At 39.3% G+C, this 24,105-nt stretch overlaps 1 protein-coding gene across 4 annotated transcripts in view; it reads right to left on the minus strand.

Moving 5' to 3' along the window:
- The window catches only part of chchd3a (coiled-coil-helix-coiled-coil-helix domain containing 3a), a 55,116-nt gene that overhangs the window by 15,680 nt on the left and 15,331 nt on the right, over positions 1–24,105 (minus strand). For 2 of the 4 annotated variants that reach the window (XM_057324163.1, XM_057324165.1), the window contains 4 exons: positions 23,771–23,939; positions 8,800–8,814; positions 7,468–7,551; positions 490–560 (listed from right to left, as the gene is read on the minus strand). In XM_057324163.1, coding sequence (XP_057180146.1) covers positions 490–560; positions 7,468–7,551; positions 8,800–8,814; positions 23,771–23,939 — 339 coding nt within the window. The remainder of the gene's footprint in view (positions 1–489; positions 561–7,467; positions 7,552–8,799; positions 8,815–23,770; positions 23,940–24,105) is intronic. The other 2 variants (XM_057324164.1, XM_057324166.1) reach the window with 1 other exon arrangement.

Consider the following 24,105-nt stretch of genomic DNA (forward strand, 5'->3'; position numbering starts at 1 on the left):
TGTTTACACACATCATGAGCGACGAAATGTCATATCAAATAACAAAATGACTCACAGTAAATGAGTAACTTAATCGTTTGTTTACTGAAGGTGCTTACAAGAGACAAATGACGTGAGCTCCGTTGACTGAGCAAATGATGAGCGACTTTAGATAGCGACTACCAAAGTTAAACTGTTCTTAATTTTGTCAGGGAAGTCACCAAGCTCCCATTGAAATGACTGAGATCATGTCGCTCTGTTGCTGCTATTCGCTGGCAGGGTAAATGATGCTTTAGTGACAAATATTTTTTTAGCACTACCGCAACAAAATGAAGAACAAAAGATGTGCATTATAGTATAACATCAGTATGTATACAATACATATATTTTTGTACTGCTATAGTTCAGTTTGTGTTTCTGCTAAGCTTTACCGAATCAATGAATTAACGAATGAATCAATTTGTGTCTGATGAGTGTCTGATTTGTGTCTGACTGTTCCTCTGAACTCACTTGAACTTGGCGTTGACCTCATCGGCTGCTTTCTTATAGTTCTCATTGGTCACCTTGTAGAACTGGGCACTCTGGGAGAAAGAGAGAGAGAGACTTTTGTCATAATTAAACATATATGCAATAACAACCCTCTTTGCTTTTCAAATCAAAAGCTAAGCTTGTAAATTCAGCCCTTTCCCCTGTTTTCTGCAGTGTAACTGGAAAATAAGACATAAAAAGCTTGTAAAACAAAACTTCAAAACCGCAGCAGCTGCCACCCGTTGAGTCTCCGCCGTCTTGTGCTACAGTACAGGAAAAACAACTCCTAAAACTTTATTATAAACATTTTCTACAGTTGTCAATGCAGCACAAGGCGTTTTCCTTGCTTTTGCATTTTGAGCAAGAGCTGTGGGAACTCCAAGGTAAAGCGTCAATACACCTTAAAAAGATAAAAATGGAACACAAAAGATGATTTTGTGTTAACAAAGAAAGTCGTACAGGTCTGCAATGACATGAAGCTGAGTAATGATGAAAGAACTATCCCATTTAAATATGATGCCAATCCAAAACCTTGTGAGGGTCATTGTGAACTATGTCCAGTTACAAAAAAAATGTGTCCTGGAATGAAACTTGATAAAGCATCCAGGTAAGCGATTTGCAGAGATAACTGACATGACATAGAAATGTTCTGAATGTCAGATTCTGTCAAGCTACATCCATAAAGAGAGTTCTCAATCACAAACAGACAGGTTCATCTCTCTAGCTTGGACACACACGCACGCACGCACGCACGCACGCACGCACGCACGCACGCACGCACGCACGCACGCACGCACGCACGCACGCACGCACGCACGCACACACACACACACACACACACACACACACACACACACACAATCAATACAAATGAAAGACAACATTCAAGAGGATCAATAATTATATCTTAGGCTTTTAGTGAAGCTACTGTATTGCTTTTGATGGACTGCACGTCAAGTCAAAATCATTTGTCTGTTGTCAATCAATGATGTGATACTAGGCTTGTCTTGATAACAAAATGTCCAATGCTAAAACATTCAAGTTATATTGGAGTTAAATCAGTATAGCCACATTGCATTATCAAAAATACCTAAAATAAAGAGTTAGTGGGGAAACAAATTATTTCATCATTTATTCACTCTCATGTTGCTCCAAATCCTTTCAGCCTCACTTAAAAAAATGTTGATGCTCTTCTATTTTCTTCTCTACAATGAAAGTAAATGGGGACTGAGGCCTACTAGCATTCACCAAAATCCTGTCTAGCATCTTCTTTTGTGTTTTGTGTCTACAAAAAAATGCAGATTTCAAATGAAAAGGTGGGTAAATAATAATGATTTATGGGTAAACTTTCTTCAAAGGGTTAGTTCAGGCCAAAAAAGAAAACACTGTCATCATTTACTCACCCTCTTGTCATTTCAAACCTTTATGACTTTCTTTCTTCTGCAAATCACAAAAGAAGATATTTTGAAGAATATTAGTAAACAAAAACCGTTGGTCCACCAATGAATGAGGTCCAACGTTTTTCTGTTACCAACATTCTCCAAAATATATTCTTTTGTGTTTTGCAGAAGAAAGAAAGTCATTCAAGGTTTGAAATGACAAGGTAAATGATGACAGAATTGTCATTTTGGGGTGAACTATGCCTTTAAGTAAACGTTATTCCCAGAATTTCAGCCTTGGCTCTGTTTTTTGTAAGTTCTTTTTTGGGCCATTTTGTGCTTTTATTAAATGCGACAGAATATCTAGAGAGGACAGGAAAGTACAGGGTTTACATAGGGAAACAAAATCTACAAAGAAACTTGAGCCAGGATTTAAACTCAGGTCACCATAAGCGCATTTGCTCTATATGTCAGTGCGCTGCCCACAAGGCTATCGGCTCCAACAAAGTACTACTACTTCTGACATCTCCTTGTGGAACACTGGATTAAGCATCAGGCTTCGGCCGGCCTGCTGGAAACAGCAGTGATTTTAACAACATGCAAAGTTGATGCTGAACTACTGGGAGGAGTCAGTGGTAATCAGGGCTACAACTAGCAAAGACACTGATTATAAGAAAAGAGAAAACACACACACACATTCTACAACCCCCTGACCCAAGCGCTGGTGTATTTTGGGAGGTCTGTCATTTCGCTTGATTAATGAGAGAGTGGGATTTTGAGGTTGAGTCCCCTCCATCAGCCCGAGAGCACACGTCTACCTCCCACAAGCTCTTTTGCGAAACCTTAAACCCTCACCTTCGCCTGCCACAGCCGGAGTGTCAGATTGTGGTTACGAAACTAGACGTTACATGAAATGTGAGCGTTGCTTGAGGATGCAAAACGTACATTTACATTTATTCATTTAGCAGACGCTTTTATCCGACATACAAATATTTTAGACGTCCTACATCTATATTTTTCCAAATCAAGTTCATTAACATGAAGCATGAGCGATACTATTAGTGATATTTAACATGGCAACTATTCCACAAAGCAGCACGCAAACTCTCTCACTTTCGATTTACAGGTGGCTACTTCTGCCACCGGCAGCGGCTATAGATGGCGTTTAAGCGTTCAAATAAAATCTCCCAGGCTTTATAATGAGAGATGTGAGCAGTGGTGCGGTAATCAGCAGGCTGTGTTATCTCTCACACACCAGAGAGGATGTGGAAGGAAACCCCACTGTGACAGCCATTATGGCTCAACAGCACGGCGGCCATATTGGCTCTGCGGTGCGCCGGTGGAGGCGCGAGACTGAGGTTTACCAAATCAAAACAGGCGACTGCAAACAGGGAAGGAGAGCCGAGCAGAGGCCCGTGGAGTCAATCCTTCTATCACTCTCTCTTACAGCGGGAGACTGCGAAACAAAACAGACCGGTGGAAATTCACAAACTAGCACGGGTACATAAACAAAGCTGTTACTCAATGTCAGAATATAACAGCTCTAGATCTTGCGAGCAAGAAAACATCTTTAGATAACGAGTGACATATTGGGAACATTTTGTTAACTTATTAGACGGTGGTTCTATACAGGATGCGGTGCATATGTGCACGATTTATTAATTTACATTAATAGACGCAACATTATTTTTTTTATAACTTATTTTCTCTGGGGTTGCATCTATGTTTCTAAAATAAACTGTATAGCTAAATGAATTCGTTTTTTTCAAGTCATTTCAGAAGACTTATCAGAATGACAAACAAAAGTGTTATTCCAACTAATTTTAATGCATCTACACACACAACATACACATCAGTGAGAGGTTACGAAGTCAGTGCAAGAAACGTAAATTAAATTTTTGATGCAACAAGAGTAAATCTAAATTGAATATCATATTGACATATTAATTTTAATAATCATGTTCACAATTTTTTATTACTAGCATGTATATATATATATATAATATCATATATGACTTTAGATGACTTAAAGACGGTTTCAGCGGCACCAAAACAAACGCCTTGTGACCTATACTTAACTTTCGGTAGACCTCCGCAAAGAATCAATAGTATTAATTAGTTACTAATTAATGGTAGTTTTAATTTACTAATGGTACTGTTTGTAAACTAACTGTACTGTTTAGCGTGTTGACAAAATGTTTCTATGCTCTCCTACTTGTAAGTCGCTTTGAATAAAAGCATCTGCCAAATGAATAAATGTAAATGTAAAATATTAATCTAAATGAATATTGATATTAAATATAAAATAAATTGTTATATTATAACCAAACACAGATCGGAAGATAACTTTGGGCCCCGCGTGTGTGTACGATGAAACCGTCTATACTGTACAGCATCAGTGGCATGAACTACATTTATTTACAATTTGCATTAAGTTATATGGGTTTGAAATGACAAGAGGGTGTCTAAAAACAGAATTTTTATTTTTTGAAGAGCTCCATCTCTATGATTCATGGTCGTGCATGGCTGTTTGTAAGTAAAAACAAAAAGACATTAGCGTGAACTCAGAGCTCAAGCTGGTTCTCTTGTCTTGATAAAACTCTGCTAATTAAATTAACAAGGGCTCGTGGAGAGACAGACGCTGTCCTTTCCCTGTTTCTTGTCTACAGGGAGGAAGAGATAATGACCACACACGGATCTTAACTAAAACACCACACGTTCAGTTTCTTAACTATGCTGTCAGCAAGCATGGGAAACAAAAGAGACTTCCAGTAAACGTGCAGAGCTACGATATGTACATTTACTCGTATATAGAGCATTATTTCAAAACACCCTAGCTTAGAAACGGGTTCACAAGACCACACTGAGTATTGTTGCCAGGTAACCGCCCCCTGAGTGTTAAATCCGTATCAAAGCTTGGCTTTGGCTGCAGAGTAAACATTGAGCTTAGACCTGACATTTTAGTTTTTATTTAGAACCAATTCAATTTACTGTAAAAACAGTAAAAGAATGGATGCAGATCTGGTAAAAATCTGCATTCTAGTTACAAATCTATAAAAACAATTGTTGTCCTCACTGTTTGCGTATAACACTAATTGTTCAAAAACATTTTAAGCGTTAAAAAACTAAGCATTCTTTGAAAGGTTGATTTCCCCAATAGGTCTAAATAATGCATTGCTTGTTTGAGCATTCTGACCATGTTACCCTAAAAATTCTTAAAAGTGATAAAAAACTATTAATGGAAAAGTTAAGGAATAGAAATCATTAAATATATACAGAATCTGAACCAAAATCACTAATATTCCTACAACCCCAATCCATTTCTACCAGATTGTAGAGTGGCAGGTGCAATGCATTTTAGGAATTTTACTAATGAGCTGAACTCTTAAATGAAGGAACTTGTCGGCTTGGTATGAGGTCAAGGTTTCCTTGCACATGATCATAGCCATGCTAGCACAAAGAGAAACATGAGCCGTTAAAGAAAGAAGAAAAAAGGAAAGCAATAATGACTTCTAATTATAAGCAAGCCAACAGAACCAGCCAATGTGAGTCAAGTGTCCTTCAGGTCATTGAAATTCTATTGATCAGACTAAGAAACACTATATTAGCAGGTCTCTTCACTTTAGACTGCAGCTTTCTACACGGTGATCATAAAGCATTACATAAAAAACTTACAATAATGCAGAGAAAAAGAACTGGGATGTAGGAATGGCAAGCGCTAAGTTGAATTATGAGATTTTTATAGCAAGCGTTGGGTGAAAATGTGATATAGGCCTATATACACACACAGATATTGTTTCAAAGACAATTTGAGCGGTCATGCCAATAAGTAGGCTGGAGGTGGCAGGCGGCGTCTCAGAGCTGTGATGGGCTGTCAGACAGAGGCCATTGATAAATGAGCAAAGTCTATTGAAAGAGACATGTAATATATATCAGTGTTTTATTCTTTTCTATCTCTCTGTATCTCTCACTCTTTCTCTCTTTTTCATTGTTGGTACTGTTACAGTCTAAAGGCTCGTGAAAACAGAACGCGCTGGAGAGGAGAGACCAACAGCATAATAAAGAAAAGTGGTATAGTGATGCCCAGAATTATTATTTGCAAACTCGAGACTTTAAACAGGAAATCTTTCATGGTCACAAAGTGTAATCGGAGTGCTTTTTGTGCATACTGTGCGTACCCAATGCATCACACTGAAAAAACTCATACCTCCATCTAATATTACCCTCTCATGTCTATTAAAAGTGAATTATGAACACTCTTTAAAACTGATGCTTGTTTTAAATGGATATTCTGTCATTTTATGTAAAACCTTGGCCTCAGTATTTTTTACATGATATGACATCTACCCACCAATCCTGATTCACAAATCCATACAGCTGACGAGCATCTCTATTCATGTGAGTGTGTGCATTACACAAGGAATCCAATAAGTGTATATGTGGTTGATTACAAGTTGACAGTCCTGTGAGTATTGATAAGTTGTGCTGCTCCAACATTTTTGTCGACGGGGGGAGGGGGGGGACGAGTGGTAGGTTGTGCTGCTGTCATTGCCTTTCCTGCATACATGTCCGATTCGCAATTGCATTCACGTTCCGTGCATACGCACCCGATTCACGCTTCTTATCCGTCCGTCTCTCTGGTCAATGCGTGCGTTTCGGCCCAAAAAGTACATCGGCCCACCGGGAAAATGCTAGGTATACCCGTTGGCCAATCCAGCCCTGATGAGGACCATAAACAAAGAGATACCTACAGACACACAGTCTACACTAGACCATTTTTTCACATATTCACCTTCATAGTCTCCTCTGGGAGCCCAGTATGGTCATGTGCATTTGAGGACGAAGGATCTGAGGTGAGGGGAAGTGAACCCCTCCTCTCTCAGAGGAAGCTCTGACCATGAGCTGAAGCAGAGTGTCAGTTTGAGGACAAAACAAATGAGCGTGAGCTTGCCGAGAGGCCTCTGCCACACATTACAGATCAAGAGAACCTGCCTTCCCATGATACTGTAGAGCAACGCAGTACTCCCTACTGCATCTGCATCACATGACAAACTGTCTCACTGTATAGTGTAGAAATGACCCTCTCATAATCTAACCCATAACACAGGACAGCATGTGTCACACATAGCCCATGCTTTATCTTTGACTCCGTGATACAGAGCAGACTGTCTCACACTGTGTCTCTGTATAGCAGGACAGGCTGTCTCACTCTCTGCCTCTATAATACAGTGCAGGCTGTCTCACTCTCTGCCTCTATAATACAGTGCAGACTGTCTCACTCTCTGCCTCTATAATACAGTGCAGGCTGTCTCACTCTCTGCCTCTATAATACAGTGCAGACTGTCTCACTCGCTGCCTCTGTAATACAGTGCAGGCTGTCTCACTCGCTGCCTCTATAATACAGTGCAGACTTTCTCACTCTATGCCTCTATAACACACTACAGGCACTCATGTCTCACTCTTTATTATCTTTTACATTATGGTTATCATATCACATTAGTGATAATGTAGTGTTTTAGTGTTCATTTATGCATGTATCCAGAAACTATGGATAATGTAACAGAAAATGTACAGGCCATACCCTTTCCTTCATCTTAGCCAGTTGCTCTCTGTAGAAAGCATCTTGCTTCTTGAGTTCCTTTTCTCTATCCTCCAATTGTCCGGCCTGTGGGGATGACACACACACACACACAACCACATACAGTAAGAATCAGTGTATGCACGTACATGTCACACAAAACTAAGTATGTAAATGTAAATCGTAAAAACTAATCTGAATAGTTTCCACACCAGGAAGCGCATTAGATATGCACTATCCTAATAATATGCATATAGTCATTATAGCCTTAGGTCATTGGTATTGCGAGAGATGACATGTACCTAATATTATTTCAAGGGCATCAGTTCACGACAGGCTTCATCTAAAGCCTCGCCGGTGTGTAAGAGGCTTAGTGTATGTGGATGCAGAGAGATAACATCAGCAGTGGTAGAATGAGGAATCTTTTATTCTCTTATCTGTGATTCTCTGTCCTATTGCACCTGCCTCTGCACATCTGTCCCTCTTGACCTTCAGCTACAGGAAGTGACCCTGGCTAATTTATTTAACATGCTCAGAGGTCAGATGTAGTGACAGTCAAGTTCACTCATTTTTATTTCTTATTGTCTTATTCATGAGGGCATTTTGGCGTTCATAGGTTTAGGATAAACAGAGAGTGACATTGGGGATGGTGAAATTCAGACCTATGTCTCTGTAAGCATAACGTCTCTTACTGTATGAGTCAATAAACATTCATATTCAAGTCACAGTTACACAAAAAAACATAAACTAGATGTGTAAGTAGGACAAACAGCAAATAAGATTCATTCCATTAAGTAAAATATTGTTTTAGGGTGAGTACAAATATGAGAGATTTTATTAAAAGTGCACTTAGTAATTTATTCGTTTGACAATAGTTACTTTGGATACTGGCACCTAGCGACTTGGATGCAGCTTCATGCAAAAGTAAAAATGATTACTGATGCATTTGCACTTTTCTTTTTCTGCTTGCTGAAATAAAGTTGAGTAGTATCTCAAAAAATCTCTAATAGGTTACTGGTTTAATTGGATTTCTTGTGCAAGAAACTGACATGCAAGATGAAATACTTTTTAAATCCATTTCATTTTCAGATTAAAACTTTTTAACAAGGGAAAAACTACTGCGTGCACCTTTAAACAAGGTTGCTCATTACATAAAAAGTGTTAGAATCATAAATAAACTTCTGGTGTACACAAGAAACACAATGTGATTAATAAGCATTTCAACAGTAAGTCATTGAAAGAGAGTGAATGAGAGAGGGTGTGTGAGAGACAAGAGTATGACACAGATAAAAGAAATAGTGAGGGATGTATAAATCAAGCCTCTCATTTGCTTACCTTTCTCTCCATCTGCTGCAGTGAGAGAGCAAGAAAAGAAGAAAAAGAGAGAGAGAACACTGATTTAACAATGATATTCCTATAATTAAATTCAGCATTTAATAGCTGAAGCACGAACACACATGTCTGGTTTGTTATCTCCGTGGAGACAGTCCATAGGCATAATGTTTTTTATAGTGTACAAACTGTATATTTTATCCCCTACCCCTAAACCTAAAGATCATAGAAAACTTTTTGCATTTTTTTAAAATATTGTTCTGTAGGATTTATAAGCTTTTTTGCGCATATGGGGTCCTCGATTTTGGTCCCCACGATGCCACGAGTCCTCATGTGTCCAAACAAGGCCACACACACACACACACGCACGCACGCACGCACGCACACACACATCTAACTGTTATCTAACTGCTGCTGCAGGTGGAAAGAGCTCTTTACAACAGAGAAATCTCATCAAAAAATCTTAAACCTGAAAATCTGATCTAATGTAAATCTAATCACGGCACAGTGATCTCCATCAGAGCTTAACTCCTGCTGATGGCTCAACTTCACATTGACTCACATAGAAACCCTCAGGTTGCAATCATTTCTAGGTCAAAGAGATTTTTTTAATAATCCCAAGTAAAATTAAACATTTTCATCTCAGACATCTCTCTCTCTCTCTGTCTCACGCACGCACAAATACATATTGGGTTTTCATGTTTTATGGGGACTTTCCAAAGACAAAATGGGTTTTATACTGTGCAAACTGTATATTCTATCCTCTAACACTACCCCCTAAAACTAAACCATCACAGAAAACATCTGCATTTTTACACTTTCAAGTAAACAGCATTAAATTTGATTTATAAGCTGTTTTTTTACCCCACAAAGTAAGAAATTACTGGTATTACTACCATACTATAATAGCTTTTCAAATAGCTTTCAAACTTTGATATTATTGTTAACATTTTCTGACAATGATTATGTTTTCTGGGTGTTCTGCTATTAAGTCCAACTAGGCAGAAATATAATAAAGTAATAACAACTGTAAATTGTTTTGTTAATTGTGGTATAGGTTTCACACTTTCTGCAGAAAGCACCTCTTAATCAACCCTCTCTCATGCAAATACAAAATGCATGATTATTAACAAATAATGAAGGTTAAGTTAACACATTAAGTTGTGATGTTTTATACTTGTCTATACTATAAGATGCCTCAAAATTGTAATTTGTTTGGTTGCTCGTGGCTATAAAACCAGGAAGTATAACAATGACGTGTGGGTGTGGGTTTAATCAAGTCCAACACCTGCTGCAGTAAAAACCCCGAAAAAAAGGTTTTGCTCACCAAAAACACCCACAGTCTTCCACAAAATCAGTCCAACCCTCCAGCAGACTAAACCTGACCTCTGCTCTGTTCCCCTCCAACACTCACACACACACATTCAAGCCTATAAACCAATATAGAACCTTGCGTGGGCAAGAAGCATTGTGGGTAATCAGTCAAGGAGACATTTCTGTTCCAAATTTTCTATGGAAAGAGATGGAGCTATTGCCGCTGACCTTCAGCCTCGAACATACACACAAACGCAGCAGCTGCATTCACAGGCCAATAGATAAACAGTGAAAGCGTATCCAATGAGCAATTAAAGAACACGGAGGCTTTGCCACCGATGGGCGAGCAGGGATTCCCCCCTCATTCGATGCATCATGGGGGCATATGGCGGCCCTCTGCCGTTCGGTCACACAGGCTGTCTAGAGTATTTCCATCAGATCACATTTATTTAGTCTCCTGCAGGTCATCTAATTACATTACACTGCTAACAAAGCCCCCGAGTCACGTGACCGACCGCATGCTATTATCCCGCTAATGAGGAAAGGGGAGTGGGATGCAAGAGCGGGAGTGAAAGTGAAACTACAAACATTGAGAACAACAGATTAGGAGGATATGTGGGAGGACAATGAGAGCGATTTATCATGCAAAAGTCACACCTCGTGTGACGTATCCTGGGGGGTTGACATCTTATCGGAAAAGTGAATATTGGATCTGTTGCAAAATATGGGAGTATTAAGAATTCGTACAATTTTAGTTCTACAAAGTGTCAAAGCATTAAGTCACTGGGCAATTACGGAGTTATGGATGTGACATTTTTAGACAAAACCTGAAATATAAATTCTCAGAGAAATCATTTATTACCAATATACTGAAGCATCTGTTTATATTTTGTTAAAACCCCTGATAGAGAGTTCAGACATCAGAAATATATCGGCCTATGCACAAGTTTTCTATTATAAAAAAGTGAAAAACTAATGTGTTATGCATGTGACAAAAAAGACATAGGTTTTTGAGAGACAACATACTTTTGTAGGATTTCTGTTAATTAAAATGTGCAAACCAGAAGCAATAATACCCAAGAAATGGTGAAGGGATGGCTCTTCGTCGAACATAAAATAGTTACTATATTTTAATTTTCATGTGCCCATTTATGAGGAATATGGACAGTTATGGATGTGACAATTCACTTACATGACTATGGATAACTATCACTTTAAAAACACAAACAAAAAAAAACTTTAAAACTTTGAGACTTCACATGGGTATTTAAACCACCAAATAATGACATCTGACCTATCAGTATGGTGAAAACATGTGGTAAAACTCTTTTTTTTTCTTAAGGTTAACATTTGCATGGAACTGCCCTTTGATATTTTTTTAAAAGATCAAGACAAACCGACTTCATAGGACTTAGCTGTTAAAAAACCCTTTAATATGCCCGAGAAAATATTTGTGCTTTTTATTCAATAATTAATAAAAAAATCTGACCATACAGAATATTACAGGTTATAAATGAACAGAGGATATTTTCACTGCATTAGGGATTAAAAATCTGCAATCTGTAACATGTTTGGTTAAAAATAATGATTGAAATTCCGTTAAAATGGTTAAAAATCTGTTATAAACTAAATGTACATAAAAAACGGTGAGCTCATAAAATAATTTATAACTTGGTTCATCAGACACGATTTTGTGAAAAATGTCATTTTTATGTAAAAATACCTAAAGTACATAAAGTAACCTGCAATTTTATTTTTCAAACCAAGAAGTCGATACAGAGGCAAAAGTTAAGAATTTGACGAAGTTATGACAATTACTGTACACTGCATTACTGTACAGTTAAGAGCATTTCCGGTTCATTAATACACCTGAGGGACCCAGAAGTTATTTTCCATGGTAATCGACAGCACACCACAGATGCTGTCCATGGACATTAAGATGAAAATAAACCAAAATATTCTTTTAAAGACACAATCAAGCAGCTCTTCACTATCAACAACAACGTCCATAGAGAAATAACCAATAAAAACAGCCTCTTAGCGGCATTTATCATTTTATATCCCCTAAACGAGAACACAAAGTTGCCCAAAGCAACAGATGGGCCTTGGTTTCTCTAGCTCATACGTTCTGAAAAAAGTTTGAGATGTAACACGTAAAAACTAAAACTTGTAATTATGAGCATGACTCTACCCACACAATCTCTGCTCTCGCACGGCAGGATGACTCTGGCATCCGTGCAGCAGACCCCATGGTCAAATTAAACGGGTGCTCTAGGAGGAAAAGTGTCTTGCTGAATATCAATTAGCTGCAGCTGAATAATTAAGAAGAGCCATGAGCTGCAGTTTAAGCGCGTGAGAACGCAACTCGAAAGGTGCGCTTATGTGCTGCATCAGGGGACGAGAAAATGGGAGATTTTAAAACTCTTTCTTATCCAGCCTTCTGCTTTGTCAACTCGCCTATGCAATGCATAACAATGAGCTCAAGTTGGTTCCATAAGGTTCCAGGTTTGGCTTACTTCAAGCAGTAAGCACACATTTAATGAAGCGTAAAAAACGCCGGCCTCTCTCCGCTGCACGTGGAGACCTGGCAGTCCCACGCATATGACAACAAATCAAAGCCTTTTGTTTTAAACGTTGTCTCTTTCACCGTGACCTCTCTCGACCAAACAGCGCAAGGTCAGAGCTACTTTGAGCCCTGCATCCATCACCGGCAACTAAGTTGCCATAACAAACTCAAGCTTGCCAGGAGCGCGCCCGTCCAGCAGGCGCAGGTGGTCAAAGGTCAGATGTCGGGTCGCAGCCAGCCTGCGCAGATCTAATTGGCAGTGAGAAGAGGGAATAAAAGACATTATGAGCGAGTGTAAATGTGTATGTTGGAGAGAAATATATATGACTTGGTGAGCAGGTAAATCTGAAAAAGACTTTGAATAGCAGTCTTTAAATGCTAAATTTGATGATTAATATCCCGTCGAACCGTTTGGTGGCGATTGATGGTGCAAAAACCGCCTGCGTACTTTAAACAAGGTCAACTTATGCATCATTACATGCAAATAAAATCCTTGAAGTTTCCCCACCTCAAACCATCTTTAGCACAATGCTATTTGAAATACACAAACAGCCAATCCTTCCTTCCTCTTGCTAAAACTTGTTCGCAGACACAATGTATTACCCAGCATTCTGTGCTGCTATGACAGAAACGGTCAGTGGGTAATTGGGAGGGATGCTGGGTGGAGGTCAGAGGTCATATTCTTGCGTAGGCAGAAGGAGCCAACGGTCCCCAGTGTAGCATGGACAAGTCCTCTATTGGGAAAGGTAAAAAAATGAACTGTCCCGACAGGGTTCGAGCCTCATTTTCTATGAGCAAAGATCAAATTAGCAGTGAACCAGAATGCCTGTCCTATACCATTAAAGGGACCAGATACAAAGATTCCCCAATCAGCATCCCTCCATACAGACCCCCACTCGGATACCCTGTAAACCCTGACACGACAATCGATCCAGCGCCCTAAAACACACACGAGAACACACTCCTACGTGAACCTGTCAAGACGTATCTTCATTCGATCGATAGGAATTGACAAAGTAACTCCATATGCTCATGTCAAAAGCACTCAATTGACCTTGAATGTTGTCATTTAAATATTGTGTATGCTAGTTTGACCTTCGGTAGATTCACATCTGTTACAGTTTGGCTGGAAATTTCAACGCACTCACTTTACCGAAATGTTAAACTTTTTCCCTGCAATTGACAACATTTTCTGTTATTTATGATGTTAATGTTATACGTTAGAGGGCGCTGTTATGCATGTTCTGGAAAAGTAAATCATCTTCGGGTTAAAAAACAAGCAAATAAGATGCGAGTAAACCAGGAGTGGAAAGATTACTAATGCACATGTAAGCGAATGTGAACGGTTTGAAATTATAAAATGTAATGAACTAATCAAGAGGTTAACAAGCTGCAGGGGCATTGTTGGACTTAATCTATGTTTTAATTGACACCGATCTGAACAGTCTTTGAAAAAATATTTACTTTCTCAGCTTTTGTTTATGAAACACCTGCATGTATGAGTTGATAAAAACAAATAAAGCTAGAACAAAATATTTTTGTTGTTTAAAAGGAGAGGTTCTGTTCTTTCTTTTGACATACTGTATGTTTACATATTTATACAACAAAATATTCTGGGGACTACGACAGTTTCTAAAAAGAAAACACTGGCAGGAAAAAAGTTAAAGGAACAGTTCACCCAAAAGTGAAAATTTTGTCCTTATTTACCCTAAAATTGTTCCTAATCTGTATACAGTACATTTCTTTGTTCTGATGAACACAGAGAAAGATATTTGGAAGAATGCTTGTAACCAAACAGTTATTGGCCACAATTGACTACCATAGTAGGAAAAATTGCTTTATATATTTCTTATGTTGAACACAAAAGAAGATATTTTGAAGAATGTAGGAAAGCAAACTTTTGACTTGTCATTTTTCCTACTATGGTAGTCAGTGGTGGCCAAGAACTGTTTTCCAAATATCTTTCTCGGTGTTCATCGAAACAAAAGACATTTAGACAGATTTGGAACAACTCGAGAGTAGGTAAATCATGACTTACTTTTTATTTCTGGTTGAACTGTCCCTATAAAGACCAAATAAAAAATACTGTGGTGTGCACTTTTTTCTTTCTCATGTTGACTTGCTTCCCATCAAAACAAAAAATGGCCATTTCCTGGATGACTGCGTGTATAACCAAGGCGCCGGAGCCCGTATCCCTGTCTGTGCCAGGCCTCAGCATGACAGCTTTCATTCTACAGGTCAGCTTTGACCAACCTGATCACACGCTTTGATTAATTGACTGATCAGCGGCCCGAGGTATTAACTGATGGCAGAAGCGCTTTTCGGCTCGTGTTATCTCTGCTCAGGCCATATGGGGAGAACCACGGGGAAATCAAATCATCAGTCACGTTCATAGAGAGCGGTCTCTAAGGAGGACTAAGCCATCTATTACCAACGCGAGAGAACAGGCGAATAAAGAGAAGAGACACCCCTGCAGACAATGGAGCAGAGAGATTCCGAACAAAACAAAAGAATGTTCCTCGCTCTCTAATATCGAACTAGAGGACACACGGAGAAAGCTGAAAGGCTGAGCAATTACTTTCGGAATAAAGTTCTCCCTGGAGGGAACAACGGGCTGAATGGGAGAGAAAGAGAGAGAGAGACAGTGATAGAGAGAGTATGCATATACGAAAGGGGTCAAGGTAAAATTGTGGTTGCCCTGACTTTGAGCCGACTTTGGATTTTGTGCTGACGATGACCACATGACTTCTATCATCTGTGTGTGTGACCTCAGTCAGGTAGAGCTGTAATGCGCTGTTTACATATTCATGTCCACCGGGGTCTTCTGGGTAAAAGTGGGCTGCCCTTGGTATATCCCCGTCAACTTTTCCTCCTGGGGGAGCTTTGTGTGAGCACATTTATTTACAATAACTTCCTTTGTGTTATTATGTGCAAAATGTTCACTTTTTCTATGAAGATTGAAGTTTTCATTTCAGAGGTGTTTGATAAGGTAGGCGTTGATGATAATACTCAATCTTTGGGGTTGGGATTTGTTCAAATAGTCTTAAAGAGATTTTCAGTCATAGGAATATGTTTTTAAGTGTAGTGCACTGCAACAGCCAAGTGACCTTCCCCAAATGACAGTTTTGGAACCACGTACTGTGAGAGCTGGAGTCGAAAAGCGCAATAGCCAATGGATGGACAGCCCACTACACATGATAAATATTCCCAACGAGTTATAATTTATTAAAAGAATTGTTTTTTTTTCATCTCTGTCCCCACCACTTTATAAAACAAAGTTACCCCACTGTGCATTAGCAACCAGCCAGAACAGCAACCGCTATTGCAAACACTCATAACACCACAGCAAACATATAAAAATCGAGTTACTTTCTTTTTATTAAAGTTGAAAACCGAACAAATATTTCAGAATTTATTGCAGGTTATTTCGAGAGCTAGAAAGTGGGAGTGAAATGTATATTCTGCTAAAAGATTCTTCTGTGTTTCTGTGACCAATGGCTGAACACTAACACCCACATGGATCAACACTCTTTTGCTAACATTTGGCCATCTTCCCAATTAAGAGGCAGATAAACAGCAGGGCTGTGATCTCACCACACTCAGCAATTATCAGGGTGGCTCAATTCAAAGAGGACTGTGTTCTCTTCCTTTGCAATAAAAACAAGTTGTTTTTTGTAATAGTATTTTGTCAATCCGGAACACATGGAAACTGACGCAGCTGGTGGACACCAAGTTCACAAAGAATAGATAAAGGACAATTAAAGTAAATATGTGGGCATTTAGTGGAAATCTAATTAAGACGTTTGTCCATCTGGAGAACCTTTATGAGCTGGTCCATTCAGAATGGATACAGCCCCAGCCACCCCCAGATAAATGTTCAATCATGACTTTTATGTAAATGAAGTAAGGGATAAAATACATCTAGCCAGTTATTGCACAGTTTATTACACAAAAAAAACATACAAACAAACTCATATCAATATTTATCAAAATAAAAAGTCATTTCAAACCTGTATGATTTTCTTTCTTCTGCAGAACACAAAAGAAGAAGTTTTAAAAAATGTTGGTAACCGAACGACTTCTATTGTATGGACACAAAACCAATGAAAGTCAATGTGTAGCGCCATTGTACGGTTACCAACATTCTTCCAAATATCTTCTTTTGTGTTCTGCAGAAGAAATAAAGTCCTACAGGTATGAAATGACAAGAGGGCAACTAAAGGATGACAGAATATTAATTTTTGGGTGAACTATCCCTTTAATGTAATACTAATAACTAAAAACGAATAAGTTAAAATAACACCAGACCTATTCAACATATTTGTCTTCACACGACTGTCCTTCACCTCAGTGTCAGGTCAAAAATATTCTTTCTTCATTGTAACTCTGACAACGCTCCCGGCGAACATTAATTGCGAATCCACACTCGTAATGAAGTGTAATAATCAGGGATTAAGGCTGCCGATAACAGAAGCCCAGATCATCGCAGCTATATGCCATTTATTTCAGTCTGACTGGAACTCCGCCACCTCTGAGAAAGGGATTTTTTTCATTTTATATAACTTGGTAAAGACAGTTTCGAGATTTAAAATGAGGTCCAAAAATAGCAGTGTTTTCAAATACCTTCTCTCTCTAGAGAAACGGCTACATGCAGAAACCCTCCTGTTGCCTTTTGGGCTGTAAATTGACTTCACAAGCTACTCTGTCAGAAAGCAGCTTTCTTGACACCTGCTGCCATCCATCAATCCAACCCCGGCCGAAGCTCGCGGAAACGGGCGGCCAACTGAGCCAATTAGCTGCCGGGGTGAGCGGCGGGCACCGGTGCCAACCAGAGACCCGGCCAATTAGGGCCGCTTTCTGAACACTGGCACGGCGTGTGGGCAGCAAAGGCTACAGAATTTAAGGAACAAGGGAAAATCAGCGGGGAGTCTGAGCTGAAAAGACATGGGGGAAAACAGACAATGAAAAAGCGGCATTGTACGTTACGTGGCTAATTTAGTGAACCTTCAACCAGACATCCGCACACCCACAAATTCTCATGCTGAATGTACACGGTTATTCGCACATTACCATAAACCCAAAGCACACTCAATTAAACTTGGTATAACGTAGTTTTCCAAGCTCTGCTAGTTGACTTCTCTTTACCTGAAACAATCGTACGTGGCAACACTCTGCATGACCGACGGATCTCCAAAGCAAAACCAGTGCAGTTTATGAATACTAATGCACGTTCAGTCATGCTACAGGTCGCACACACAAAGCTTTCCTGTATAGAAACAGTTTATTTCGTCTGAGACTGAAGACATGAAGGAAACTCATATCTCTGGAGCAGGGAAGAGAGAGATTTATTTTGGCCAAATACCACCTACAAGTACATCCAATTCAAAAACCAGCAAGTCCTCTTTAATACCTGGGAAATTAAATTGTGGGGTATTATCAGTCAGGGCCAGTCAGCTGTATCTAAGTGTAACAGCGTTTGAAGCACGCAGATTTGCATGGAAGACGTTTGCTGCGGCTGGCACTATTTAAAGGCTGCAGAAGAGGAGAGAGAGAGAGAGAGAGAGCGAGAGAGAGAGAGAGGTGGACATTTGTGATCTTGAAATACAAGCTTAACTGAAGTGGCGTCTGCAGTACATTCAACCATTAAATAAAAACATCTTGAGGTTCTAATAGGTAAAGCTGATTGTGAAGGCAAAAACTCATTCAGAAGAAAGAATAAAAAACACTATTTGTAACTTAATGAGATGACTGACAGTGAAAATTGAGAGACTGAGAGTTCACATACAGTTCAACAAATTTATTAAACCAATATTAATACTACTGCAATATCGTCAAACTTACAGCTATAAGTGGATTTGTTAATTTTTTTAATAACTTCTGCAGAACACAAAAGAAGACATTTTAAATAACATTGGTCACCAAACAACACTGGCTCCCATTAACTTCCATTGTATGGGAACAAAACCTTTCTTAAAATATCTTCTTTTGTGTTCCACATAAGACTCAGATACAGGTTTTGAATGACATGAGGGTGAATAAATGATGGAATAAAAATATTGATATCTTTATTTCATTTAAAATCTGTAATACTACATATTTGATGGGCTCACTTTCGGGGTAAGAAGAAAAACAACAACGATCCTTCATGATTTACAGCGTGAGAAATGGCCAGGTGTTTCATGCTTTCTTAGGCACACAATTGGCGAGCTTTCGCTAGACGATCCCTTCTTTTGTCCCAACAAATCACTTTGCCAGCCATCAAATAAGTTGCATCGGTCACTGGCTTGGAGATTGATGACTCTGGGTTTGATTGAAACGTCTGCCCCAGGGTTTGCCAGTGTCTGAATGAAATGATATGCGTCGTGATTGATTGGCTGTCCTGAACGATTGCTTGAAGGCCGGAGTCGCTGAAACCCAAACACTACTAGACTTGACGAGTTTATTAATGCCTAGAATCGCTGACAGCATGTATGCTTGGCGTAATATGAGAGAAATGTTCACCGCCGTGCTCGAATCACGAAGCGTTGCGAAGAAATCTATGCATAAGTATCTGTTGTGAAACAGAATTATTTCAATGTTTGTCTTTAATGTGAGTGAAAAAGACAAATGATTGTGATTGATTTGCAAGTACTGTAATGGATTCAACGGCAGTTTGAGGAAATACAAGTTTTAAGGTTTTCTTTTAGCTCAACTTGTGATCAGTCATGGGTTCGATTTCCAAAAAGAATACACTTTAAGTCACTTAAGCACAAATGTAAATGATCAGCATCTGAACTCCGTTTTTATGTCCATCAAACAAAGTGGCATTCAAACATCCTAAACCAAAGTCACACGTGGTTTACTGTGGTAACGCACATTGCAAAACGCGGCGTCTTTCTGCCGAAGAAAACAGAGCTTTGCCACTAAGCTGGTGGCCTTTGAGAAAAATGATTTATGGTTGCAGGTGGGAGTCAGCGATCGCTTTGAGAAGAAGGACAGCCATCAGAACAGAGACCTCAGAGCTCTTGGCTCGGGCAAGATAATTGGAGAAGCTAATTTGGCGGTGCGAAAGCTGTTCCTGGAGAATGCCGCCGGTGCAAGCACTCACCGGAGCTATTGTACGTGACCAACGGAGTCTGGAGACCGAAGCATGCTCAGAATTCTGATGAGAGGGGGATCGATATCTCCTTGAGGTAGGAGAGGAAAAATAAAATACACATACGGTACCACTGGTCAGCTTAATAGTTCGCAACCTTTGAAACGCTAGTTTTGTTATTTGGGCATTAGGCTACAGTTTTTTAGGGGGCAGAGCAAAAGGAAGAAATGTAAATTTAACCGCCAGCGGGGAATCCGTAAATCTGGTAAAACTATTCAAAACTGACTTTAAGTCTAGCGGCTAACCTTCCACCTTGCGAGTTTTCTTTTAAAAAAGTAAAAAAGTGAACACAAAGTACCTAGTTTTCTTAAAATTGACTTAAATCTCATTCTGCTTTCAGACGACCTTCCAAGACGGTCTAGGTATTCTTCAAAGTGGTTGGAGCTCTCACAAAACCAAAAATTCAAGTTTAAGTGAAACTACTTTAAACATAGCTTGACGTTCAGGACCTACCCAAGACACACTGACATAGAAAGTAAAAAAGATCCAAGCAAGATCTCCACACAACCTCTGCTCCTCACAAACCGCCCGAACCCTCTAAAAACGTGACTGATGCCGCAAGAACCCGCTGGTCCATGTTAATGTCCCGGGAGTGAGCGTGTACCATACGGCTAATGCATTTGTAAGGCAAACTGCAGAAAACGCTGAAGTGTGGCACTGCGGAACGCAGCAGGAACGCATTTCAAAGCCTGATTGATGTTTAATGATTGAGCGCCTCGCAGTCAGGCAGAAACACACCCGGAGGAAGGAGCTAGTCTACTTGGACAAAGGACTTAACAAATCGCCTTTGAAAGGTCCATCTATTCAAAGCGTGCTGAGAGCAGCAGAACCATATACTACCACAGCAAGGACTTTCAAACACATATTGATGTTTGGAGGCTATTTAAACTCATTTCAATTTCCAATTACTAACAGGTTGAACGGTACTTTGCGATAAAAGAATAACGTATTGATCAACTCGCCATATCGCTCACTTTAATAACTGCATTCTCACCTTGGTGATGTTTTAATCCATTTTTAATTCAACGAGGTCTTTTGCTCTAACAAAAACACAGGTGGAACACACACGCATGCTAAAATACATCAGTTTACACAATAGACCCACAAATTATTCAACGACAAAACCACGAAAACCGAAAGTGTTCAGAAATTCCCATTTGTGGCTGAAAAGCGGGAAATTACAATGTGCGTCTGGCAGAAATGTATCTTCGGCCTTTCAGGAGAGGAAAAAGTAATTTCAAGGAGGTAAAAAACGGAAATAAAAGAAAAGAGTTTTATGATAGCACTGTCAGACCCGATGATTGCATGAGAAAAAGTGGCATGAATCGGGCGATAACCCTTCAAATTCTATTAAAGATGCTCCGCTTACAAAGGACTCAAAATTGAGAGGGATGAAATGCGTGTGATGATGTCCGTGAGTTAGAATTTTCTGTTAGTTTCACACCCACAGGAAAAATATTTCGTGGCACGTTTCCCTTCATTGATCCATTTTGCTTATTTACACCCGCATGGGTATTTTCTAAAAGCTGAGCACCAAAAACAGCAAAATAATAATCAAAGCATTGCCGGATGTTACAGAGGACTGTTTAAAGGAACGGTACACACAAAATAAAAATTGTCATCATTTGCTCATCATGTCATTCTAAACTCGTATGACTTTCTTTCTTCTGTGGAATGCAAAATGAGAATCTGGACCCTTTTCTTTCATGTAATCATGATGAATGGTGACAAGAGATTTTAAGCAGTAGAAAGAATGCAAAGTCACCAAAAATATTGTAAAAGTCACCCATGTCACCCACGACCACTGCTTGTATATAGATTTTTTCTATATACATTTCTATGTATTTCTGTGTAGCTCTAGTTGCACTGAACTAGTTGCATGGATTCATTAAATTTATGGCGCGTTTGTGTCCTCTAACACCCATTCATTGAAATTAAATCATGACAGAATTTTCATTTTTGTGTGAACTATTCCTTCTCCTTTCATATTTAATTAAACGCCTATTCCCTTTGCATCATCTTATGTTGCATTTTATTGGTAGTAACGGTCCAGTGTGCTGAAGCATACAGCTTTAATCCGTCAGCAGTCTGACTCCAGATAAACCCATAATATTGAGTAACACTCATGCAATAGCAATTTATTACTTTAGCATGATTCATTATTGGTATCACTGACAACTGCTGGCGGCTTTGTGCGCTGTATTATAATGTATTGCGATGGGAGGAGATTGAATTAGAATGGATTGTCTCTTTTGGCCTGCTGGAATCTATGTTTGTATTTGTTTCCAAGACTCTTTAAAATCTAAATGTAGTCAAAATCCAAATGTAGCGGAATCTGGAAATGTTACAGGCATATCCTGGGGAGCCAGAATATCATTTGCCAATGTCAAAGGCCCTAAGGTGAGTCTACTCTATGTCTGACCGGCTTATAAAGAGCAAACTTTGTAATGAGCCCAGCACCAACAAATCAAAAGAAAACAACAAATCCTGCACACGAAATGCCCCGAGCTGCCCCCTCCTCTCTCTGCTTTAGATTTACCCGACGTTCCCAATAACGTTTTCCCAATTTTCTCTCTCACACACACACTCGTACCTTCCAGCTGTGAATTACAGCCCATCTTCCCCAAAAATGATTCATTCTTCTATTACAGAGATGACTGTGTGAAATGAGCTATGTAATCAATACCATACGTTTGTAAACAGCTTCGGTTCTCCTGGGAACCCGTTTTTTTTACTCCGTGCTCAAATAATCTGTGCCCTGTCAAAACAATATAGGGGCCTCTAGTCCTACAATGTGTTTACAAGAGCAATTTGGCTGCCCGCAAATAAAATTACCTTACCCTGGTATGTCCGGCTGGCGTGACTTAGCACAGAATTCAAAGAAGATGTAAATAAGTGGGCTTATGGTTAAATGTGACTGTGTGTTTAGTAGATATTGATGTTTGTGTATGCGGCCGCGTTGTTTTGGATGTGTGCATGTCTGTTGGCTTAGGAATGCGTATACATGCATGGCCACAAGTTTATTTACATATATTGCATCTCTTTGTCATCTCTGTGTAGAAATGATGTGTGTTTGCTGATGTCCACTCCCTGCAATTGTCATTCTGTTTAAACAAGAATGTGGGAAAGTGCCCAAACATCACTGTCAGTCAAGCTCAGCCAATAACACAATCTTTCATTAGTCCCAACAACCAGCCAATCAGATATAGTCGCAGAGCTCTCATTACTACTCCAGCTCAGGTAGAAGGTACATCCTTAAAAATATGCAGATTCTCAGAAGAACAAATTTCGTTAAGCTCAAGGCAGCGTTAAAGGGACAGTTCACCCAAAAATGAAAATTCTGTCATCATTGACTCAATGTCATGTTGTTCCAAATCTGTCTAAAAATCTTTGTTCTGATGAACACAGAGAAATATATTGGGAATAATTGTAACCAAACAGTTCTCGGCCACCATTGACTATCGTAGCAAAAATTACAATGGTATTCAATAGTGCCCCAAAACTGTTTGGTTATAAAAAAATTCCAAATATCATTCTTCCTGTTTAGCAGAACGACAAAACGTATAAAGGTTTGGATCAACTTGAGGGTGCGTAAATGATGACATCATTTTCATTTCTGGGTGAACTCTTTAAATAAGTTTTGCTATTTATTTAAACAAAGCCCACACGATCTAAACCACTTCCAGTCTGAATGGTCCGATAAGATTTCAAAAGCAAAATTTACATTTTTCAGCAATGACAGATTACTCTTAGGTCTCCGGCCATCATTAAGACACACCAGATATTGACTACATGGTGTGAATAAACCGATCAAATTTCATAATTTGCAAAATCCAGACAGATGGTCTTAAATACAAGATGTGAAACCATACTGAATTTATTGATGAGCAGTGTGAACAATGCTTTAGCTGCCCACAACAAGGCCAAAGTCCTGCAGTAGAGTTTTAGTAAGTACTCACATAGATCTGAGCTCGTAATCGCTCGTCCTCTGCGCTGACTCTCTCTCTCAGCATGGCTTTCTTGACGTTGTCCTCCGCACTGGCTTTTTCCATTGCCAGGATCCTGCTCACCTCATCCTTTACCTGGGCCTGAGCCTCTGCATGGGCCTTGGATCTTTCCTTTTCCAGCCTGAACATAAAGGAAGAGGAGAAAAACAGAATACAGACACTATCAGATACCATGCTGGTCTACAGTGTCATCTGAATAGAACTGCTATTGGAAAGGCATCTATTTAAGCTATGCTGATAATTGATTTAGCTCATGGTCAACCATCGTTATGGATTTAGAATTAACG

The sequence above is a fragment of the Triplophysa rosa genome, linkage group LG24 (genome assembly GCF_024868665.1).
Source record: "Triplophysa rosa linkage group LG24, Trosa_1v2, whole genome shotgun sequence".
NCBI classification, from domain to species: Eukaryota; Metazoa; Chordata; class Actinopteri; order Cypriniformes; family Nemacheilidae; genus Triplophysa; species Triplophysa rosa.